Consider the following 20,737-nt stretch of genomic DNA (forward strand, 5'->3'; position numbering starts at 1 on the left):
GGAGAGGCAGAGAGTGGCAGAGTGAGAGAGTGAGAGAGTGGGAGAGTGGGAGAGTGAGAGAGGCAGAGAGTGGGAGAGAGGCAGAGAGTGGGAGAGTGGGAGAGAGAGAGTGAGAGAGTGAGAGAGTGGGAGAGTGAGACAGTGAGAGAGTTGGGAGAGTCAGACAGTGAGAGAGGGAGAGAGGGAGAGAGGGAGAGAGGGAGAGAGGGAGAGAGGGAGAGAGGGAGAGTGGGAGAGTGAGAGAGTGGGAGAGTGAGAGTGGGAGAGTGAGAGAGTGGAGAGTGGGAGAGAGGCAGAGAGTGGGAGAGAGGCAGAGAGTGGGAGAGTGAGAGAGGGAGAGAGGCAGAGAGTGGGAGAGTGAGAGAGGGAGAGTGGAGAGTGGGAGAGGCAGAGAGTGGGAGAGGCAAAGAGTGGGAGAGTGAGAGAGTGGGAGATTGGGAGAGTGGGAGAGTGGGAGAGTGAGAGAGGGAGAGAGTGGGAGAGTCAGAAAGTGAGAGTGGGAGAGAGGGAGAGAGGGAGAGTGGGAGAGTGGAAAGTGGGAGAGGCAGAGAGTGGCAGAGTGAGAGAGTGAGAGTGGGAGAGTGAGAGGCAGAGAGTGGGAGAGAGGGCAGAGAGTGGGAGAGTGGGAGAGAGAGAGAGTGAGAGAGTGAGAGAGTGAGAGAGTGAGAGAGTGAGAGAGTGGGAGAGTGGGAGAGTGGGAAAGTGGGAGAGGCAGAGAGTGGGAGAGGCAGAGATTGGGAGAGTGGGAGAGAGGGAGAGTGGGAGAGAGAGTGGGAGAGTGGGAAAGTGGGAGAGTGGGAGAGGCAAAGAGTGGGAGAGGCAGAGAGTGGGAGAGGCAGAGAGTGGGAGAGGCAGAGAGTGGGAGAGTGGGAGAGAGGCAGAGAGTGGGAGAGGAGAGTGGGAGAGTGGGAGAGTGGGAGAGTGGGAGAGGCAGAGAGTGGGAGAGTGAGAGAGTGGGAGAGTGAGAGAGTGGGAGAGTCAGACAGTGAGAGTGGGAGAGAGGGAGAGAGTGGGAGAGAGCCAGAGAGTGGGAGAGTGGGAGAGTGAGAGAGTGGGAGAGTGGGAGAGTCAGAGAGTGAGAGTGGGAGAGAGGGAGAGAGGGAGAGTGGGAGAGAGGGAGAGTGGGAGAGTGGGAGAGTGAGAGAGTGGGAGAGTGAGAGTGGGAGAGTGAGAGAGTGGGAGTACAGGAGAGTGAGAGAGTGGGAGAGTGAGAGTGAGAGAGAGTGAGAGAGAGAGTGAGAGTGGGAGTGGGAGAGTTGAGAGTGGGAGAGTTGAGAGTGGGAGAGTGGGAAAGTGGGAGAGTGGGAGAGGCAGAGAGTGGGAGAGGCAGAGAGTGGGAGAGGCAGAGAGTGGGAGAGGCAGAGAGTGGGAGAGGCAGAGAGTGGGAGAGTGGGAGAGTGAGAGAGTGGGAGAGTGGGAGAGTGAGAGAGTGGGAGAGTGGGAGAGTGGGAGAGTGGGAGAGTGAGAGAGTGGGAGAGTGAGAGAGTGGGAGAGTGAGAGAGTGGGAGTACAGGAGAGTGAGAGAGTGGGAGAGTGAGAGTGAGAGAGAGTGAGAGAGAGAGTAAGAGTGGGAGTGGGAGAGTTGAGAGTGGGAGAGTTGAGAGTGGGAGAGTTGAGAGTGGAGAGTGGGAGAGTGAGAGAGTGGGAGAGTGGGAGAGTGAGAGAGTGGGAGAGTGGGAGAGTGGGAGAGTGAGAGAGTGGGAGAGTGAGAGAGTGGGAGAACGGGAGAGTGGGAGAACGGGAGAGTGAGAGAGTGGGAGAGTGAGAGAGTGAGAGAGTGAGAGAGAGAGTGAGAGAGTGAGAGTGGGAGTGTTGAGAGTGGGAGAGTTGAGAGTGGGAGAGTGGGAGAGCGGGACAGCGAGAGAGTGGGAGAGTGGGAGAGTGAGAGAGTGAGAGAGTGAGACAGTGGGAGAGTTGAGAGCGGGAGAGTGAGACAGTGGGAGAGTTGAGAGTGGGAGAGTTGAGAGTGGGAGAGTGGGAGAGCGGGACAGCGGGAGAGTGAGAGAGTAGGAGAGTGAGAGAGTGGGAGAGTGGGAGAGTGAGAGAGTGAGAGAGTGAGTGTGAGAGAGTGGGAGAATGGGAGAGTGAGAGATTATAGTTGTATACAAAGTCTAGACTCTTGTTCATGGAAGAGCTAAAATAGAGAACAGAACACAGAAGAACAACATAGTGGAAAGGGTGGAGGAAGGAGGGGAGACACACCAACAGCAGGGTAGAAGGACAACTGGAGGAAGAATGAACGCAGGTATGAATCAAAATATGCCCCATCACATGCCTGCCCTCTGATACAACATCAATCAACCAATCAAATTGATCAACTATAACGTCACTCGGTAGAGCACATACCTCCGCCAGGCTGAGCAGTTTATGTTTTGTATCTCACCGATAGGCCGGATCTGTATTCGGACCTGAACCAAAATCTAATTGGTTTGTTCTCATCACCTGACCAACTCGTCCACCAAGTTTCGTGTAAATCCATGAACAACTTTTTGAGATGCCGTGCTGTATATCGGTTTTAGCCCCATCTCCCAATGGTGAAGAATCATTTAAATAATTCTCATATCCGAATCCATATTCAGATCTTCACCGAAATTGAATCGAATAGTCCTTGTCAGACACCCAACCGGTCCACCGAGGTTCGTCAAAATCCGTCCATAACTTTTTGAGATATCCTGCTATACATCGTTTTGGCCCAATCTCCCAATGGTGAAGAATTACTTTTAAAATTCTACTAGCCGGATCCCGATCTTCACTGAAATCTAATCATTTCATCGTTGTCACACAAGTTACCTCTCCACCAAATTTCATCCGAATACGTCCACAACTTTTTGAGATATCTTGTTCACAGACAAACAGACAGACAGACAGGGGTGAAAACATAACCTCCATCCACCTTAGGTGGCGGAGGTAACAAGGGAATAACCTCGTGCAGTTCATTCTCAAGACAAAATAATATTTTGCAAATTTTGCAATAATAATTACATGAGTGTCCATAAATTACGGTAACAAAAAAAAAAAGAATGTCATAGCCCCCACCGTGGTTTTAGTAATTTTGCTGTATGGAGTTAAAGGCCATCAGTTGGCCATCTTTGGTCAAATGGCCAAACAAAATCTGCATATGTACTGTATGCTCATGTAGTGTCTTTGTGCCAAGTTTGAAGAAAATCAGTCCATACATGTCCGAGAAATGGATGGGGACACGTTTAAGTAACAAAATGGCCACCAGTTCACCATCTTGGATCTGATCTCGAAAAAAATGACGTGCATATGTAACTCATCATTATCATTCATTTTCTTTGTGCCAAATTTAAACACGATCGGTCAATGCATGTCTGAGAAATGCTTGAGGACGTGATCAATATTGTTTTTTTTGTTTTTTTTACAACTAAAATGTCCACCAATCTACCAGTCGGCCATCTTTGATCAATCGCAAAATAAAGTGATGTGCACGTGTATGCCGACATGTGCTGTACTTGTGCCAAGTTTGAACAAAATCGGACCATGCAAGTTCAATAAATGGTTAGGGACACGTTTAAGTAACAAAATGGCCGCAATGAGTCATTTGAGTGCGCTCCCAAAAAGTCCATTCGGATTTGGATGATGATCTAGTTTCTAGAGTCTAGACAAATGAAATGCCCCTCTTGAGGAAATGCCCCGCTGAGTACATTGAGAAAAGCGGCGCCATTGCTACGACATCGCTGGTACCCAGAGTATCCCGGGAAGTGACAAAGTGACGGCACTTCCCCCAAGCTCAGTGCCTGTGTTAAGTGTTTGTTTCGTCAGTATGTCCTTGCGTATGTGTGTGTGTCAGCTCTAGTACAAGCCTTAGCCCAAGTTTAAGTTTTTATATCTTCTATTCTATATATATATATATATATATATATATATATATATATATATATATATATATATATATATATATATATATATATATATATATATATATATATATAAAAGAAAGTTTTGGTTTGTTTGTCTGCACGCACTAATCTCCTGAACGGTGAAAGATAGGAGGAAACCTCTGAAATAAAAAATGTCGGGACGGGCCTGGGGAAGGTTATAGGCTAGGTGGCGAGGCCGGACGAGGCTACCTCGGCCGGGCCAGGCCCATTTCGCAATTAAAAGCTGAGCTGAATTATAGTAGTCAATCTTCTACGGCCGCGAGTAAAAGCTGAATTATAGTAGTCAATCTTCTACGGCCGCGAGTAAAAGCTGAATTATAGTAGTCAATCTTCTACGGCCGCGAGTAAAAGCTGAATTATAGTAGTAAATTCATTCAAAAAGAACCCGGGCAACGCTTTCGGCTAGTATATATATATTGTTGCGGATCTCCTCGTCGGCCTTCTCCCCTTTACCAAGGGGGGATTAGTCCCCTTGTCGTTGACTAGCCGACGGGATCCGGGGCTATGACGTTCCTTCCAGACGGTGTTAAATAGGGTTGTACGCCGAATTCCTATTACCTAAGTACCAACGCCACCTAGGAAGCAAGGAAATAATCCCCGCCCGAATCACGGTTATTGGTGGAAACGCCGAGCGATAGCGAACCGTGACCCGAGCCGTTATCAATGGCTAAACCCGATCCGAGCGGTTCCTAATCGTGCCACGCTTACCCCATGGCGGAAATCACCGATACGGTCAAATCAGGAAGAAACAAGGAATAACAGTTGGTTTATTACACTATGTACAATGAGAAGAAGAAGAACACAGTGCAGCCTTATACAGTCTTATACTTATCCCAGGACAACGGGCCCGTTTCACACTCAGACACACTCACACGGGGATTGCAGATGGTCAGGTTGATGGTCAGGGATGGTGTCCAACAGCTCGTTCTCCGGCCCCCGACTCGCACCGCGAAGAAGATGGTCAGGGCGGCAGAAGCTCCCCGCGGGTCGTTGGCGCAGATCGGACAATTACGGGGTGAAAGGTAAGGCTGGCTGGGCGGTTACTTGCGGCCACGGTCGCGTACGTAATAACTGGACCGGCGCTATAGGCGCTCCCAATACAAATTCGTATGCGCTCCCAATACAAGTTCATATGCAAGGCGCACTTCCTTCCAGACCTTTACACACTGCTCTCGCGCAGAAGTCCTCACAGCTCTCCGCTCCAACCAGTCCTCATCAATTCTCGCATCAGTCCTCTTCATACGAGTGCTGTTGCGTAAGTCCTCTACAAAGCGCCTCTGCCGCAGAAGTCCTCCTCAAGGGCTTTGTGCGTGGGCTTTTATAGGCACGCCCTTACCACGCCCTGTCACCCGAGCCCTGATTGGCTGGTGGCCCTTACCGCTGCTGTCTCCACCGCTTCACCCTCGACGCTGCGCTCCTCCCTCTCTCAGGCCTACCTCGTGACCACCCGACTAGTTGGAGCGAGCAAAAGGCAGCTAACGCTGCTGGCAGCCAAAGCGTAACAAACGAGGTTGATTTGGAGAGTGGAGGCAAAATGAAAGGGGCCGATCTTATTTATTTTACACAACGCAGATGTCACTAGGGAAATGGCCTACTCTTACACATACTATGTCATAACTAATTCTAATGGGCCTACGTGTTGCTTGTGGACTAACTATGGGGGCAAACCTTTAATGATGTTATATGTACACTCTCAAAACCGCAACAGTGTGTGTGTGTGTGTGTGTGTGTGTGTGTGTGTGTGTGTGTGTGTGTGTGTGTGTGTGTGTGTGTGTGTGTGTGTGTGTGTGACTCGTTCCCACTTATTCGACTCGCTTTGTGGCTCGGGTTTGATTTTACAATAAATACCAACAAGTACTCTGATCATTTGAAACGAACCAAGTCAGCCCAATGGCATCGTTCACTTTGCATTGATCAATTCCTACATTATTCAAATACGATGCAAGTAATCACATTTTAACCTGTGACACCGAGTAGTTTAACAAATAGAGCTAGAGTAATCTTAATATTTTAATTTCACTTTCCCACCTGTATACCAGTTTGAGTGTGCTTGCCTAATCTCTGCCAATCGGGCATGTATCATATCATCATCAAGCATGTAATAAAGCAAAGAACCTGATGCACGGTGAAAGGGTCTTGCCGGTTGAGCATTGGGAGGAAGTGAGACCATGGCGACGTCTTTGTGCGTCGAGCGTGATCGAAAAAGATCTGCACTCGAGAATGGTTTTCCTGCAAAAGAGAATTGGAACTTTTCATTATGACATATTCCCTGCCAGTGTGAGGAATCTCCTCTTCCTAATCCTTCAAGCAGTTCAATTTCTGCCTTTTCCACCACCATCGTTGGTTGTTGTTTCACAACAAAACAAGATTCCATCATTGCACAGCTCGTCTCCAAAACCTCCTCCACAACATTCCTGATGGATGTAAGGAGTTACTCGAGTGAATTGGAAAAAGCAGGTGGAGGAAGATGTGGTTTCGGTCGCGTCTCACCTGCAGGATATCATCAACCAAGGTGAGGACGAACTGCACAGTCTGCTCTCGAGAAATGTGCGTCATCAAGTTGAGGAAAGTCTTCGCACACTGAAATGGAGAAAAACATTCATCATGAATTATAGTCTTTCTGGTCACTTTACGTTCTTCAATGAGAAAAGGTTTTCTCCCCCCCCCCCCCCCCCCCCTCCCACCACCCTCCGCCTTCCAACCACTCCCCCCTTACCCCCCCCTCCCCCCCGCCATGTCAATCAAGGGAGACAAGGGGAGAATGAGCCATTTGAGTATCCTGCGGCGGAGTTGCGACCCGTCCAGGATTGTGACCAATCGTGGACGGGTCGCCATCACGAGATGGCATTCCCAGTACCCAAAGTTCCATAACCTTCCCGAACATCACCTGGCTGTGTTTTTCTGAAGTGAACTCCACTGTTGACTCAAGCCGCAACATACATGTAACAGCCCCTCCGTGAGCCTCAGTGCCAATAAAACTCACAATTAGTTTTAACTGCTGAATACGGCATCTCATCAGTTCTTTGTTCCGTAATATTTCAGTTCATGTTTAGTGACAAAGCAAGCTTACTTATGGGGGTTGTCAAGGATTTATGATCGTTTGATGTGGTCGAAACAACAACCATGGAAATCAAGACCTTCAAAATCAGTGGTATCGTCCGCGATGAAGCCGAGTCTCTGGGCCAAGCACTTTTACATCGCAGACTATTCGGTTGTTTCTCCACCTTCTATCGCCCTCCTTACCGGTCTTGCACCCAGCTCTGCCCTTTCCGTACTCCGATCCCCTCCTTCACCCCAGGGTTCTGCAAGGTGTGCACAGTCTGCTCGTAACCCCTCCTGTTGAAACTCCAAAATTCCAGACTCACTGCTCACCTTCACTCATTTGCTCCCCTTTTCTCCCACCAATGGAACCAACTTCCTCGGTCTCTTCAACCTCCAGGACTTCAAGACAGCTGTACACCACCATCTCAGGTTATCCGCCATCCAAGCCTCCATTAACCCTCCCTCCCCAAGCCCACCTTGTCCCGAGTTAAGTTTTTCCTTCCACTTCTATGATTGAGAGTTTCCAGCTGTATTCATATTGCTGACCAATGTGTCCTCCCCTCGTTTCATTTTTATCCATTGACATTATTTTTCCAAATCTTCCTATATTTTTCTTGTCTCAATAAAAATATTGCATATACATTTATAATGTCATCATTTGAGATGGAAGTGGGCTGGTAGGATAGGCTATAGGAACGCACACTCACATCCAAGCTGTCAAGCCTGGCTGCCAATCTCGACGCATCTATAAACTGCCGTCCTGGTGTTCCACATGCCAGGCAATTCCTCAATGTATGTGCTGTCCGTGTGTAACCAATCACAGTATGGACATCGAGTCGGAGGACCCATCTGCTCGCACCGGTCATTGGTAGATGTTATACATCCCATGGCATCTTTCCAGATTCCTGTGCCAGTTATCACCGGCACTCCAAACAAATTATAAATTGCTGCTCTAATCACCTTCAGTCGAACGTCAGGCCTGGTCAGCAGGTGCATGAACGACTTCGGCAATAAAAGTGCAGAGGGCAGTGGGAATAGTGCTGGTCGTGGTCAATTTGAGATGAAAGACTAACTCGCTTGAATTATTTAATTATCATCCATGAGAACGATGGAGTATACAGTGTATATAACGTGTACAACAAAAACAATTCATGTTATAATTGCATTTTCCTTTTCCTGGAGGTAACAAGGTAATTCCCAGAGCTGCTATGAACGATCCACAGCACTGGATATCACCGCAACGTTCCAACACAACAATAATAATCACGAAACAATGGTTTCACTGCGTCGTTAACCCCAGATGCCGAGATGCCGTACCATAAATCCTTCCTTATCAAGCAGTGCATGTCTCTGCTCGTGAGAAGAAATCTGGAACCTCTTGATGAACGCCATGTCCTCATGAGAGATCATCTGGCTCCTAAAAAAAACAAAAAAAACAACAACAACAACAAATACCCGGACTCAAACCCTCATTTTCATGCTTCATTCTCAAACACACATCATCAAACCATGTCACACCATTATTTCGGCCAAATAATCACCATTCCAGCACTGTACTAATGGTCATGGTCGTTCGCCGCTCCAGAATCAGATCAACAGAAGCGCTTCCAGAAACGCGGTAACCAATCACAGCGACTGGATTGCAGCTCCTCCTCGCCGATCAGGTTGGTTGCCAAAAGCGGCCGTCATCGGTGACACCGTGCAGATGACAATAAAAACCCGGCACAGAGTGATAGCGGAGGAGTTCTCACACCAGAGAGAGTGTGTGCAGATCTGCAGCAGTCCGGGGCATGGCGAGTCCAATCCTGAGGGAGCTTGCGTCCAGTCCAAGGGCGAACACCAGAGGAACAACCAAACACTATCCAGCTGAACGCAAGGAAGCCATACTAGCGCTGCTAGCGGTTCACAAGGCGCTAAGTGAGTGCTTTCCAATGCCACCCAGTGGAATGCGAGCAGGTGGAATAGAGCGCTCTTCATAAAGAGCTTGGCGGGATGGACACACCTGACAGGAAAACAATGGCGCAAAGGGTGGCGCTCCTTAACGTGGCAGGCGGCATGAGCGTTCCTCACGCTCTGGTGACGCGAAAGTTGCAACGCATGGCACTCTCCAGACTGCGAGGCGGAAAGGGTGCTAAAAAACTGATTTCTGGTAGAACTGGTAGAACTGATTTCTCACACGTCTGTCACACACGCACCATATAACCCTGCATCTTCCAGCGCATACACCTCAGGGCTCAACTGTTGTGGAGCATCAACGCAATGACCCGTGACCCCCAACAGTTCTTTTCAGAGCTAAGGACCACATAATACCGCACGACACCACACCTCCACTTCTCGCTCATCTACATAGACACGCCATTTAGCCCTACGGGGGCTTGGCCTGCTCACATACGGGTGAGAAAGGGGTCGCTAATACGACGCGACATCTTTCTTTGTCCCCTTTCCATCTACTTTCCCCGGATGAATGTGGTGCCTCTCTGTATTTCGTTTAAGGCCGGTTGTATAACGGGTATAAGGGGTATAAGGGGTAAGACTGCTCTTGTGCGACACTGTATGTCCCGTAAATATTTGCTTCGTAATTGCTTTGCTGTAAAAAAAAATGTTTCCTGTATTGTTTGGTAAGCTTCTTTCAAGACTGCCTGATTGGCTCTTTCCTTCATTTGTTAGACATAGCGTGTAATAAATAGAGGGGAGGTGGTACCCCACTTATTCGCTGTGCTAATCTAGCCGGCAGCCCGGCTATGGTTTTGCTCAGCCGTACTTAATTAATAGACAAAGGTGGGAGGCCGACAGCATGGTTACCTATCTGGGAGGAGCTAAATCAATGGTAAAGTGGTGCGAGTCGTGGAGCGTGAACCTTGCCAGACTTAGCCTTCTCAGACTCAGCAACTCGTCTGGTAGCAGAGTTTTCTGTGGCTTGTGGCTTCAGGGTCATAGGTCAGGAAGCGGGTCCAAGAGAAGCCACTCGTGACCGGACGACAGGCCCGTAACAATATGTATAAATTAAAGGATGGTATTTGACTATGATGTTTATTGTTCCGAGGGCAGCATGTTTGTGAGCTGCCTTGGGGCAGCGTTTTTCGTATGCGAACTTCTCCATCTTGATAAGAGCTCTCCTGCATGGGATCAAGTCCGAGTTCAGGTGATTGCACCAATGCAAATAAGCCCCTCTCAGGCACAGGCTCAATATCCTCAACGGGAGACCCAGGTGATGAGGCAGGATGATTGGCAACTGAGATGGAACGACGTTTTCTCACCATTTGCATGAAAGTCGAGAGAGAATGGTGTTGCATATACTGTATCTTGTTTTTTTCCCTGGGATTATCGGGTTATGATTACCGTGTTAACCAACGAATACGACAGACCGAAGTCGAGGATCAATATCTGTATTCTCCGAGAGAGCTGGCAGGATAACCTAGAGGTTAGAGCACTCATCTATGACCCATCTAGCCTGGGTTTGAATCCCGATCCAGCTATAACCTGTCATCCTGGTGTTTCACAGGTAGGACAAAGTATCAATGTGTGCGCCATTCCGTCCCTCAGATGGACGTTAAACAGGAAGACATCTGCCAGCACTGGGTGTTTGTGGACGTTAAAGATCGCCGGCACCCTGAAACAAATTACACATTCTAGGTTCCATTGCTTACTATCTCAGAGTGTGGTTGTTCTCTGGTTCAGCAGCTCCAGCACTAAAAATAAATTCCGGTTCGCAGGTTGTTCACACGTCACACGTGAACGGCTTTCTTGGACAAAGGACGACCGTCATGATGATTCTCCAAAAGATACACCAGGAACTTACCATTGGTCTAAATGTTCAACACAACATGCCCCAAATCAGCTTTAAAATGTATTGGCTTTCAAACCACAACATAACCCCAAAATAACGGCTCTACACTTCGCAGGGAATCATTACTCCAGCATGGCTTGGGTGCAGCGATCAATCGTTACCTCTCGTAGGAGAAAATTGTAAACTCGCACATGTATAGGAGCAAATACGTACTGGAAGTAGGACTGCCAGTTTACAGAAGTCTGGCGAACCTCAGCCGCCTTGGCAGCCACGATGTTGGTGGGAACCACCTCTGGTTGGCCTGGTTTCTCCATGACAAACTGCGTGGACAAAATACAAAAACAAATACTTTTAGAATGACAACAGCAAATCACAACACTCAATTTTCATCTACTAGAAACATCCACTCTTTAAAGTCCACCAACTAATGATGGCAGACGGGATGGCGGTTTAACATCCATCCGAGGGCCGGCACACATAGATGAATCACCCTGCCTGTGAAACACCAGGATGTCAGTTGGATTGGGATTCAAACCCAGGCTAGACAGCTCAGAGGAGAGTGTGCATAGGTCTAGGCCATCCTGCAAGCCCCCATATTAATATTATTATTATTATGCCAGAAATTCCCCTTCTCGCCTACAACCCTGAAGTGGTCTCTGCCAGGGCTGTGGAAAGCAGTGGAGGGTAGGGATTTTTGGAGACATCTGATCATGTGTATCACCAGAAGTCGGCCACCACTTCATGGAATTGGATAACTGGTTATAGCTTGTAGTACTACCGATACGTCTGTGAACCAGCGACTGTTTAGCTGATACATCGCCCATGCGGAAGTGCGTCACATTGTCTCCAAATTCCCCTTCTGGCCATATCAAAATGCTAACGAATGTTATGAATAACGTTATGCATCAAATAAAAGGGAGTACTCAGTTGAAAGGGAGTACTCAGTTTTCACTCCAGTTTCCGTCTTGTTTGTTTGTTATTCCGGGCGATATCTCAGCCATCCTTTGAGCTAGGAAGCTAAAAATTCAGCACAATAGTGAGCAAGTACTTTGGCAAATACGGTATTTTTTGTTTTTTGATTAATCAATTAATTGATTAGTTACTTAATTGTTATCAATTAATTAAGTACTTATTTATTTCCTTTGTCTTCTGGGCATTATCTCAGGCACCTTTTGGGCTCGGAAGCTGATATTTGGACATGACAATGACTGTGATTTGGTCCGAATCCATCCACAACTTTTTGAGATATCCCAGACATCACAGACAGAGACAGGGGTGAAAACATAACCTCCATCCACCTCTGGCAGCGGAGGTAACTAGTACAGATACATTCAAAGTACACCACTCCCATGCCAAGTAAATAAATATCCTCCAGCACGGCATTGTATATAAATATCAGATGGAATAGGAAAAGTGATTTGGCTGTAATGGCTATTTTCGATTTATTGATTAATCAATTAATTATTTAATTATTCGATTAATGACTTAATTAATTTTAAATAATTGAAGTTACAGATTCGGATGAAGTGGTGGTGGTTTAGATATTCTACTAGCCAATTGATTAATTATTCCATGATTATCATTTATTTATTTTCATTATTAATTATTTATTTATTTTCTTTCTCATCTGGGCAATATCTCAGCCACCTTTTGAGCTCGGAAGCTGATATTTGGATACAGCAGTGCCAAAGTGATGTGGCTGTAAAGGATATTTTTGATTTATTGATTAATCAATAAATCAATTATTTATTGATTAATCAATTTTTTTTTTTTTCTTCGATTCATGACTTATTTAACTAATTTTCAAAAAGTTACAGCTTCGGATTAAGCACTTGTGGTTTAGGTATGCTATTAACCAATTGATCAAGAAAATATTTTATGATCATTATTTGTTGATCAATCAATTATTGTACACCTATCCCTCCCAATACCATCTATGTGTGCTGCATGGCGGTATCGCCGGGTGCTGATGGCACCCCGGCAATGCCGGGCTGGAGGATATTTATTTATTTATGTGGCATTTGAGTGGTGTACTTTGAATGCATCTGTACTAGTAGTACAGCAGATAAGCTCTCATATTTTAACAAATTGTGCATTTTTTGAGAAAAGCATGAAATTTCTAGCATAGTTAGTATATACCATAAGGTTTATTTTCAGATGTGGAGGGAAGTCAGATTTGACCTCTGAGGACCGTGAGAGGTCAAATCCAAAATGACCGCCAGTCCACCGGGTCTAATGTTCAAACGCGCTTATAGGTGTCATTTCCAACTAAATTGGGGATGCCCATTCATTTGGTGATACTTTTGAGATCGCCAGAACTCAAGGACATGCATTTAGGTCACGGTCAAGGTCAAATTACATTAAATATCTATTTTTATGATACTGCAGTTGGAACTGCTATTGGAAAAAGTTCATTTGAACTTTTAAAACTTTATTTTTTCAGTTACAGGGATAGGTACAGAACACCCAAAGACCAGAAATGATGAAAAAAACGTGTTTACACTGCAAGAAATGATGCAATAACCTCTGAAAAAATAACTGTAGTTAACCAAGTATGTCCACCAAAGCTTACATTAAATCAAGTGCAATGATGAAAATTGGTAATCATCTAAATCTAACAGTCTCCAGAACAGAAGCACATTGCAGTGCACTTGAGTGCAGCTTTGGCACACTTGCAGCGTCCAGTGCACCCTTTCTTGCAGCCACAGTCGATCAAATTCATGGCACGATTTTGATGCTTCAGGAAGAGTGGTCCAAAGAGGCTGCCACCCAGTTGTCTCCTTTGTCCAGCCCCAGTCAGGTGGGTCTGGCATCTCTGGATCCATGACCAATGCCTGGTTACAACAGTTGGCCTGGTAGCAAGTGCACTTGATGTGCTGCTTGAGTGTTGCCTGGGTTGGAGGAATGTTCTCTAGAGTTCTACACTTCTGTGTGAAGAGCTGTTTCCTGGCATCATTCACTTCCGTGCTCTCACTGGTTCTATCGTACATCAGCACCACAAATCGTTCTAGCAGTAACATTGAGCCTTCACTGACCTCACTTGGCATGCCTAGGAGTTCATTGAAAGCATCATTCACCTCTGGGCATCCCCAATTTAGTTGGAAATGACACCTATAATGTTTTTCTACACTATTTGGTTCCAAAATTAAGCGCGTTTGAACATTAGACTCGGTGGACTGGCGGCCATTTTGGATTTGACGTCTCACGGTTTTCAGAGGTCAAATCTGACTTCCCTCCACATCTGAAAATAAACCTTATGGTATGGTATGCACTAACTATGTTAAAAATTTCATGCTTTTCTCATAAAATGCACAATTTTTGTGTTTATCTGCTGCACTATAGTTACCTCCACCACCAAAGGTAGATGGAGGTTATGTTTTCACCCTAGTCTGTCTGTTTGTTTGTTTGTCTGTCTGTGAACAAGATATCTCAAAAAATTGTGGACTGATTCGGACGAAATTTGGCAGAGCGGTAGTGTATGTGACAAGGACAAAATTATTCGATTTGGTGAAGATCCAGCTTGTAGAATTTTTCAAGTGATTCTTCATCATTGGGAGATAGGGCCAAAAACGATACGTAGCACGATATCTCAAAAAGTTGTGGACGAAACTTGGTGGAGAGGTTGGATGTTTGACAAGGATGCATCGATTCAATTTCGGTGAAGATCTGAACATAGATTCGGATACGAGAATTGTTTAATTTTTAAGTGATTCTTCACCATTGAGAGATCAGGCGAAAAGCGATATATAACATATTTTAAAAGGTTATGGACGAGTTATGAATAAACTTGGGGGACGAGTTGGTTAAGTGACAAGAACAAGCCGATTCGATTTTGGTTCAGGTCCAAATCCAGATCCGGTCTATCAGTGGGATACAAAACATAAACTGTTCAGCCTGGTGGAGGTTTGCTCTCTAACGAGTGCCGTTCCAGTTACTTTTGTTATTAGAAATGGCCTTGGGAAATCGCCATGATATATCTTAACCACAACAATTTTATACATACCTGTACCAAGTTTGAATTAGATCACTTCAGCCGTTCTCAAGTTATATACCTATTACAGATTTGACCTTTGACATTTGACCCTAAATTCTAATCATTTAATCTTTACATCATTATACATACCCGTACCAAATTTGAATTTGATCACTTCAGCCATTCTAAAGTTATAGACCTATTACAGACTTTGACCTTTGACCCCAAAATCTAATCACTTAATCTTTACAATATTATACACACTTGTACCAAGTATGAATTAGATCACTTCAGCAGTTCTCAAGTTATAGACCTATTACAGATTTGACCTTTGACATTTGACCCCAAAATCTAATAAGTTCATCTTTACATCATTCTACATAAGTGTACCAAATTTGTTCAGAATCCCGTCACTGGTTCACAAGTTATCGCGGTAACAGTATTTTTACCTAACATGACCTCTGACCTTTGACCTCGTGACCCCAAAATCTAATCACTTCATCTTTACCTCATTATACATACCTGCACCAAATTTGACTAATATCCCTTTAGCCGTTCTCAAGTTATCGCAATAACGAAAACCTATCACGGACGGACGAACGGACAGCTGGACGGACAACCTGAAAACACAATACCTCCGGCGAATTCGTCGGTGGAGGCATAAAAATACCATTTACAGCCAAATTACTTGGTCATTTGTCATGTCCAAATATCAGCTTCCTCACTCAAAGGATGGCTGAGATATCGCCCAGACAAACAAACAAACAAGAAAGAAAGAAAGAAACCGGAGTGAAAACTGAGTACTCCTTTTCGGCGTGCGTCACTTCCAGGCACGGTGATGCACGATGCACAGTGATGACATCATGCAGCATCTGGAGATGGAATAGGAAAGGAGCGGTGTACAATTGATAACTAGATTTAGAGAAATAGATATTTATCTATTTCCTCTCAAAAATAAGTACATGGTTATGCAACCTTCTCAACCTTTCATGGGAAAATAAAAACCTGTTTGCTCCATAATGTAAAATCTCCTGAGCTATGAAGCAAGTCGTCAGCAGCATATCATCCATTTTCTCACAAAGTTAGGTTTCTGAAGCCAGTTGGTTCACTTTTATAGACCAAGTCATCTCAAGGTGGACGTACACTGGCCAACATGTAATATAAAGCACGTTTCTTGGAAATGTAAATTGCTTTTGTTCTACACAATGTATATTGTACAAAATTGGCACACTTTACGAAGAATTATCAATCCCCTGAACACTCATCAAGTTGTGTTCCATCCACCCTTTGTACTTTGACCTTGCAAGTCTGTAAATGCCGAGTTGTATCTTCTTTATCTCTCAAGATCGACACACCCATGAAGCGACACCAGTTCGCACGTGGGTTGAAAGGCATTTACCCATCAGAAAAAAATAGAATATGATTGTCAAGATATTGAGAAACATCTTCCTCTGACATGGGATTTGCATTCAATATGTTGTTGAAAGGTATATTTTGGCCTACTTTGTGACACATGATATAAAATATAAGTGGTGCGTAGTTGTACATTGTGTGAAAACGAGACCCTTTGCCCACCTGAAGATTGACACAAGGGCAGGCACAACATACGTAAACTGAACGACAGCAGCGGAGTGGGCGCTATGGAGGAAGAGGACTCCTTGTATTTAGCACTTCTTCCGGACCAAGCTGATATTTGTGTGTGCCAAATATAATCGGTAGTTTATAAGCAATTGACGAACGGTTAAGAAACTGTTACAATTACTAACCGCCGTTCAACTGATGGGTCTGCAGCATTAAACAGTTATTTATCAATTCAATGCAAATAAAAATGGGTAGCACATCAAAACAAAGAATTTCAAAGGGAAGGGTGTGTGTGTGTGTGTGTGTGTGTGTGTGTGTGTGTGTGTGTGTGTGTGTGTGTGTGTGTGTGTGTGTGTGTGTGTGTGTGTGTGTGTATGTATGTATATATATATATATATATATATATATATATATATTGTTACGGACCGCGGATAAGATGTTGTGTTTGCCGAGCGGATGGCACCGCGGCCGTACAGTTACCCCAACTAACCCGATTCCTGAACGTTGGCCAGATCGCGCCACAGATATTCAATAGGGAAAAGACGAAGGCGACACGGATGTGAAGAAGAAGAAGACAAAAAGGTTGGAAATACGAATATAATTTATTTACTATTTACAGGCTCAAAAAAACCAAGGAGAAGGAAAGATAAGAAAATAATATACAGAAGATTTTAGAGACACAGTGCAAATTCCTTATACAAGCTTAATTAAATACCCAGGACAGAACAAACAAAACAAAGTCACGTACACAAGAGGATGGAAAGGCAGGAGGTGGATGGCTGGAGGGAAAGGAAGGTCCGAGGGGTCCTGCAGCACGATCGGCACGTTTAGCAGCCGCCGTTCCTTCGCGGCCCTGCTCAAAACCGCCGTCCAGGCCCCAAGCGGCTGTTGAGTGTTGTTGCTGCTGTGGCCGCCGCTGCTGCTACTGCTGTGGACGTCGCGTGTTTTGCCAGGACTACAACAGGCTTTGTGCTTCCCTGGATGATGACCTCCTTAATGTTCTCTATGTTCTTTTGCTCACATGCCAGTCTCGGACTCTGCTCGGAAAGGCACCAGCTCAGGAACAAACATCGGCCCACTTGATCAGCCGTTGCTGTGTACAAAGCTTCCTTGGGTGATCTCAATGTACTCTCGCAGTTGGTTCTCTTACAGTTGGTTCTCTCTGGATGATCTTTTTACACAACTCAGCAACTACTCCACTCACTACAACGTCCTTGTGCGCGCGCTTTTATAGCACCTCCGGCGATTAAGCCGCCGGCCTTCAGGACACGCCCATCAGTGTGCTCACCTCGGCCATGGTTGGTCGCGCGACCCTCTGGCTCCGCCCTTGATGACGACGGGCGGGCACGCCTTTCTTCCCCAACCCGAGCACATGTTCAATGGCGGCTTTGGGGCGAAAACAACCCGCAGCTGTAACAAACTGGCTTGGCCATGACGAAAGGGGAAATGGAGGTTTTGGGAATGGGAATTGAAGGGAATCTATCTTTTTCACTTGGTGCAATGGAGTGTCATTTTAATGGACGACAAAGCCTTAATCTAATACACAGAATAAGGAAATAAACTACTGAACAGGGATATTATAGTGTCCTTCAATGTATGCTTTATGGAATTAACCACCGGGACGCCCTTTGACCTTTACACAACACTGGAGGCAGGAGGGCTCATAATAAAGCAATAATCTATCTATAATTCCAGTAATCTCTGTGTGTCTGTGTGTTTGTGTGTTTGTCTGTGACCGCTGTTTCTCGACAACCACGGGTCCGATATACTTGAAACTTGCCAGGTATATTGCTGGGGACCCGAGGATGTGCCTTTTCAAGGTTTCATATTAATCGGACAAGTAGTTACCGAGCTATGGCGATTTCTTTACCAAACTCCGCAAGCCGTTCGCTTTGGACCAAACCATTTCATGTAAATAGAGGGGGGGATTGTCACCGTACTCGCAAGCAGTTCGCTTTGGACCAAACCATTTCATGTAAATAGAGGGGGGAGATTGTCACCGTACTCGCAAGCCGTTCGCTTTGGCTTTGCGAATGGACCAAACCATTTCATGGACCAAACCATTTCATGTAAATAGAGGGGGGGGGATTGTCACCGTATTCGCACCCACGTACCCACGTACCCACGTACGGGCATTGCACCCACGTACGGGCATGCCCTAGTCTATCTATAATTCCAGTAATCTCTGTATGTCTGTGTGTATGTCTGTGTGTCTGTGACCGCTGTTTCTCGACAACCACGGGTCCGATATACTTGAAACTTGCCAGGTATATTGCTGGGGACCCGAGGATGTGCCTTTTCAAGGTTTCATATTAATCGGACACGTAGTTACCGAGCTATGGCGATTTAGCCGTTCGCCGTTCGCTTTGGCTTTGCGAATGGACCAAACCATTTCATGTAAATAGAGGGGGGGGGGGGTTCTGTGGTCGTTGCGAATGGACCAAACCATTTCATGTAAATAGAGGGGGGGGGGGTTCTGTGGTCGTTACTGCCACGTGGTTTCAAAGTTTTTTTTTGTTGTTGTTGTTTGCACGCATGTTTTTTTGCACGCACGTACGGGCACCCACGTACGGGCACGTCCTAGTCTATCTATAATTCCAGTAATCTCTGTATGTCTGTGTGTTTGTCTGTGTGTTTGTCGTTTGTCTGTGACCGCTGTTTCTCGACAACCACGGGTCCGATATACTTGAAACTTGCCAGGTATATTGCTGGGGACCCGAGGATGTGCCTTTTCAAGGTTTCATATTAATCGGAGAAGTAGTTACCGAGCTATGGCGATTTCTTTACCAAACTCCGCAAGCCGTTCGCTTTGGACCAAACCATTTCATGTAAATAGAGGGGGGGGGATTGTCACCGTACTCGCAAGCCGTTCGCTTTGGCTTTGCGAATGGACCAAACCATTTCATGTAAATAGAGGGGGGGGATATAATTTTAGATATATATATAGTACGGGCATGCCCTAGTAATAATAAAGCACACAATAAAAAAAATACAATCCTCATATCCGCAACAATATATATATATATATATATATATATATATATATATATATATATATATATATATATATTGTTGCGGATATGGGATTTGCATCCATCCATATCCGCTTGTAAATATTCCCCTATTTCCTCAATACTTCCCAACTCTCCCCAATCCCCCATTCCCTAGTCCCATTTTCTGTAAACAACACTCTGTAGACCCGACCTCCCCCTATTTCCCCCATTAAATGTCGCACCCAGGTTCACCGCATCTCATGTAAGACAACTATAGGACATCTTGCTAGTTATTCTTAGTCTATGTCAGTTATGGATTCGTTTCCATTAATTCTGACCCTTCGTTGCACCAGAATGTGATTGTATGGCACCGTTAGGAAGTTTAGGACCTCCCAATACCTCCCCGCAGCTCTTCCTCACAGTTCAGCAACAACAACAACAACAACAACAACAACAACGAGCGAAGGGAGTGCGCGTCCTCACTCCGGCTTGGTTGGTAGGGGTGATGGGAGGGCACCAGGCCTTCCCAACGAGCCGCCATCGAACATGTGCTCGACGGGGTTACCAAACAGGGGCTCCCTGTCAGCTCCTCGTCAAGGGCGGAGCCCGGTAACCCCCGCAACCAATGGAAGCGGCGGACCGGCCCCAGTGGGGCGGAACCAACCAGCTGAGGGCATGTCACTCCCCGCTGAGCATGCGCAGTGAGAGGGAGGTGACGTGAGATGCGCGCTGAGCTTGGAGCAAGCAAGACGTCCCCTCCGAGCGCTGTGACACCTCCCTGCATCTTTTGGACAGTGCTTTATCCTGTCCCCGAGCCAAGGTGCACCTTGTGCTATCGACCTACCTGTCCCTTCCTGCCATCAATCCCTGTGTAAGTCTACCTTGTCCGTTTGTCCGTGATCTGTCTGGGATAAGATAAGACGGTATTTAAGTGCCCATCTCTTCTGTGTCTTTACCTCACTCTGCCTTGTAATCTACCCCCTTTTCTCCACCACTGTAATTATACCCTCCTCCTCCGGTCTTGAGAACTGTACCCCTTGCGTCGTTTCATCTATCCCAGTCGTCGTGTCCTTTCCATCATTGATTTAGCATAGCGCGATTTGGCCAACGTCTGGGTGAATCGGGTGAGTGTAAGGGAAAAAAAGGGGCGCAACTGTTCGGCCGCGGTAATACCACCGCCGGTAAATAACATCCTAATCCGCGGTCCGTAACAATATATATATATATATATATATATATATATTATATCTCTCTATAACGCAAGCAATCTCTGTCTGTCTGTGTGTCTGTCTGTGTGTATGTCTGTGACCGCCGTTTCTTGACAACCACTGGTCCGATCTAAGTGAAACTTGCCAGGTATATTGCTGGGGACCTGAGGATGTGCCTTTTCAAGGTTTGCTATTAATCGGACAAGTGGTTACCAAGTTATGGCCATTTATTTAGCAAACACATACGTTTT

General features: G+C 45.8%; 1 protein-coding gene across 4 annotated transcripts in view; it reads right to left on the reverse strand.

The window, feature by feature from the left end:
• ATP6V1H (ATPase H+ transporting V1 subunit H) overlaps positions 1-20,737 on the reverse strand; it is a 77,783-nt gene that overhangs the window by 14,949 nt on the left and 42,097 nt on the right. For all 4 annotated transcript variants that reach the window (XM_078777757.1, XM_078777756.1, XM_078777758.1 and 1 more), the window contains 4 exons: positions 10,945-11,051; positions 8,262-8,361; positions 6,393-6,482; positions 6,018-6,131 (listed from right to left, as the gene is read on the reverse strand). In XM_078777757.1, coding sequence (XP_078633883.1) covers positions 6,018-6,131; positions 6,393-6,482; positions 8,262-8,361; positions 10,945-11,045 — 405 coding nt within the window. In that variant the 5' untranslated portion in view covers positions 11,046-11,051. The remainder of the gene's footprint in view (positions 1-6,017; positions 6,132-6,392; positions 6,483-8,261; positions 8,362-10,944; positions 11,052-20,737) is intronic.

Source organism: Myxine glutinosa, chromosome 5 (genome assembly GCF_964187855.1).
Source record: "Myxine glutinosa chromosome 5, kmMyxGlut1.1, whole genome shotgun sequence".
NCBI classification, from domain to species: Eukaryota; Metazoa; Chordata; class Myxini; order Myxiniformes; family Myxinidae; genus Myxine; species Myxine glutinosa.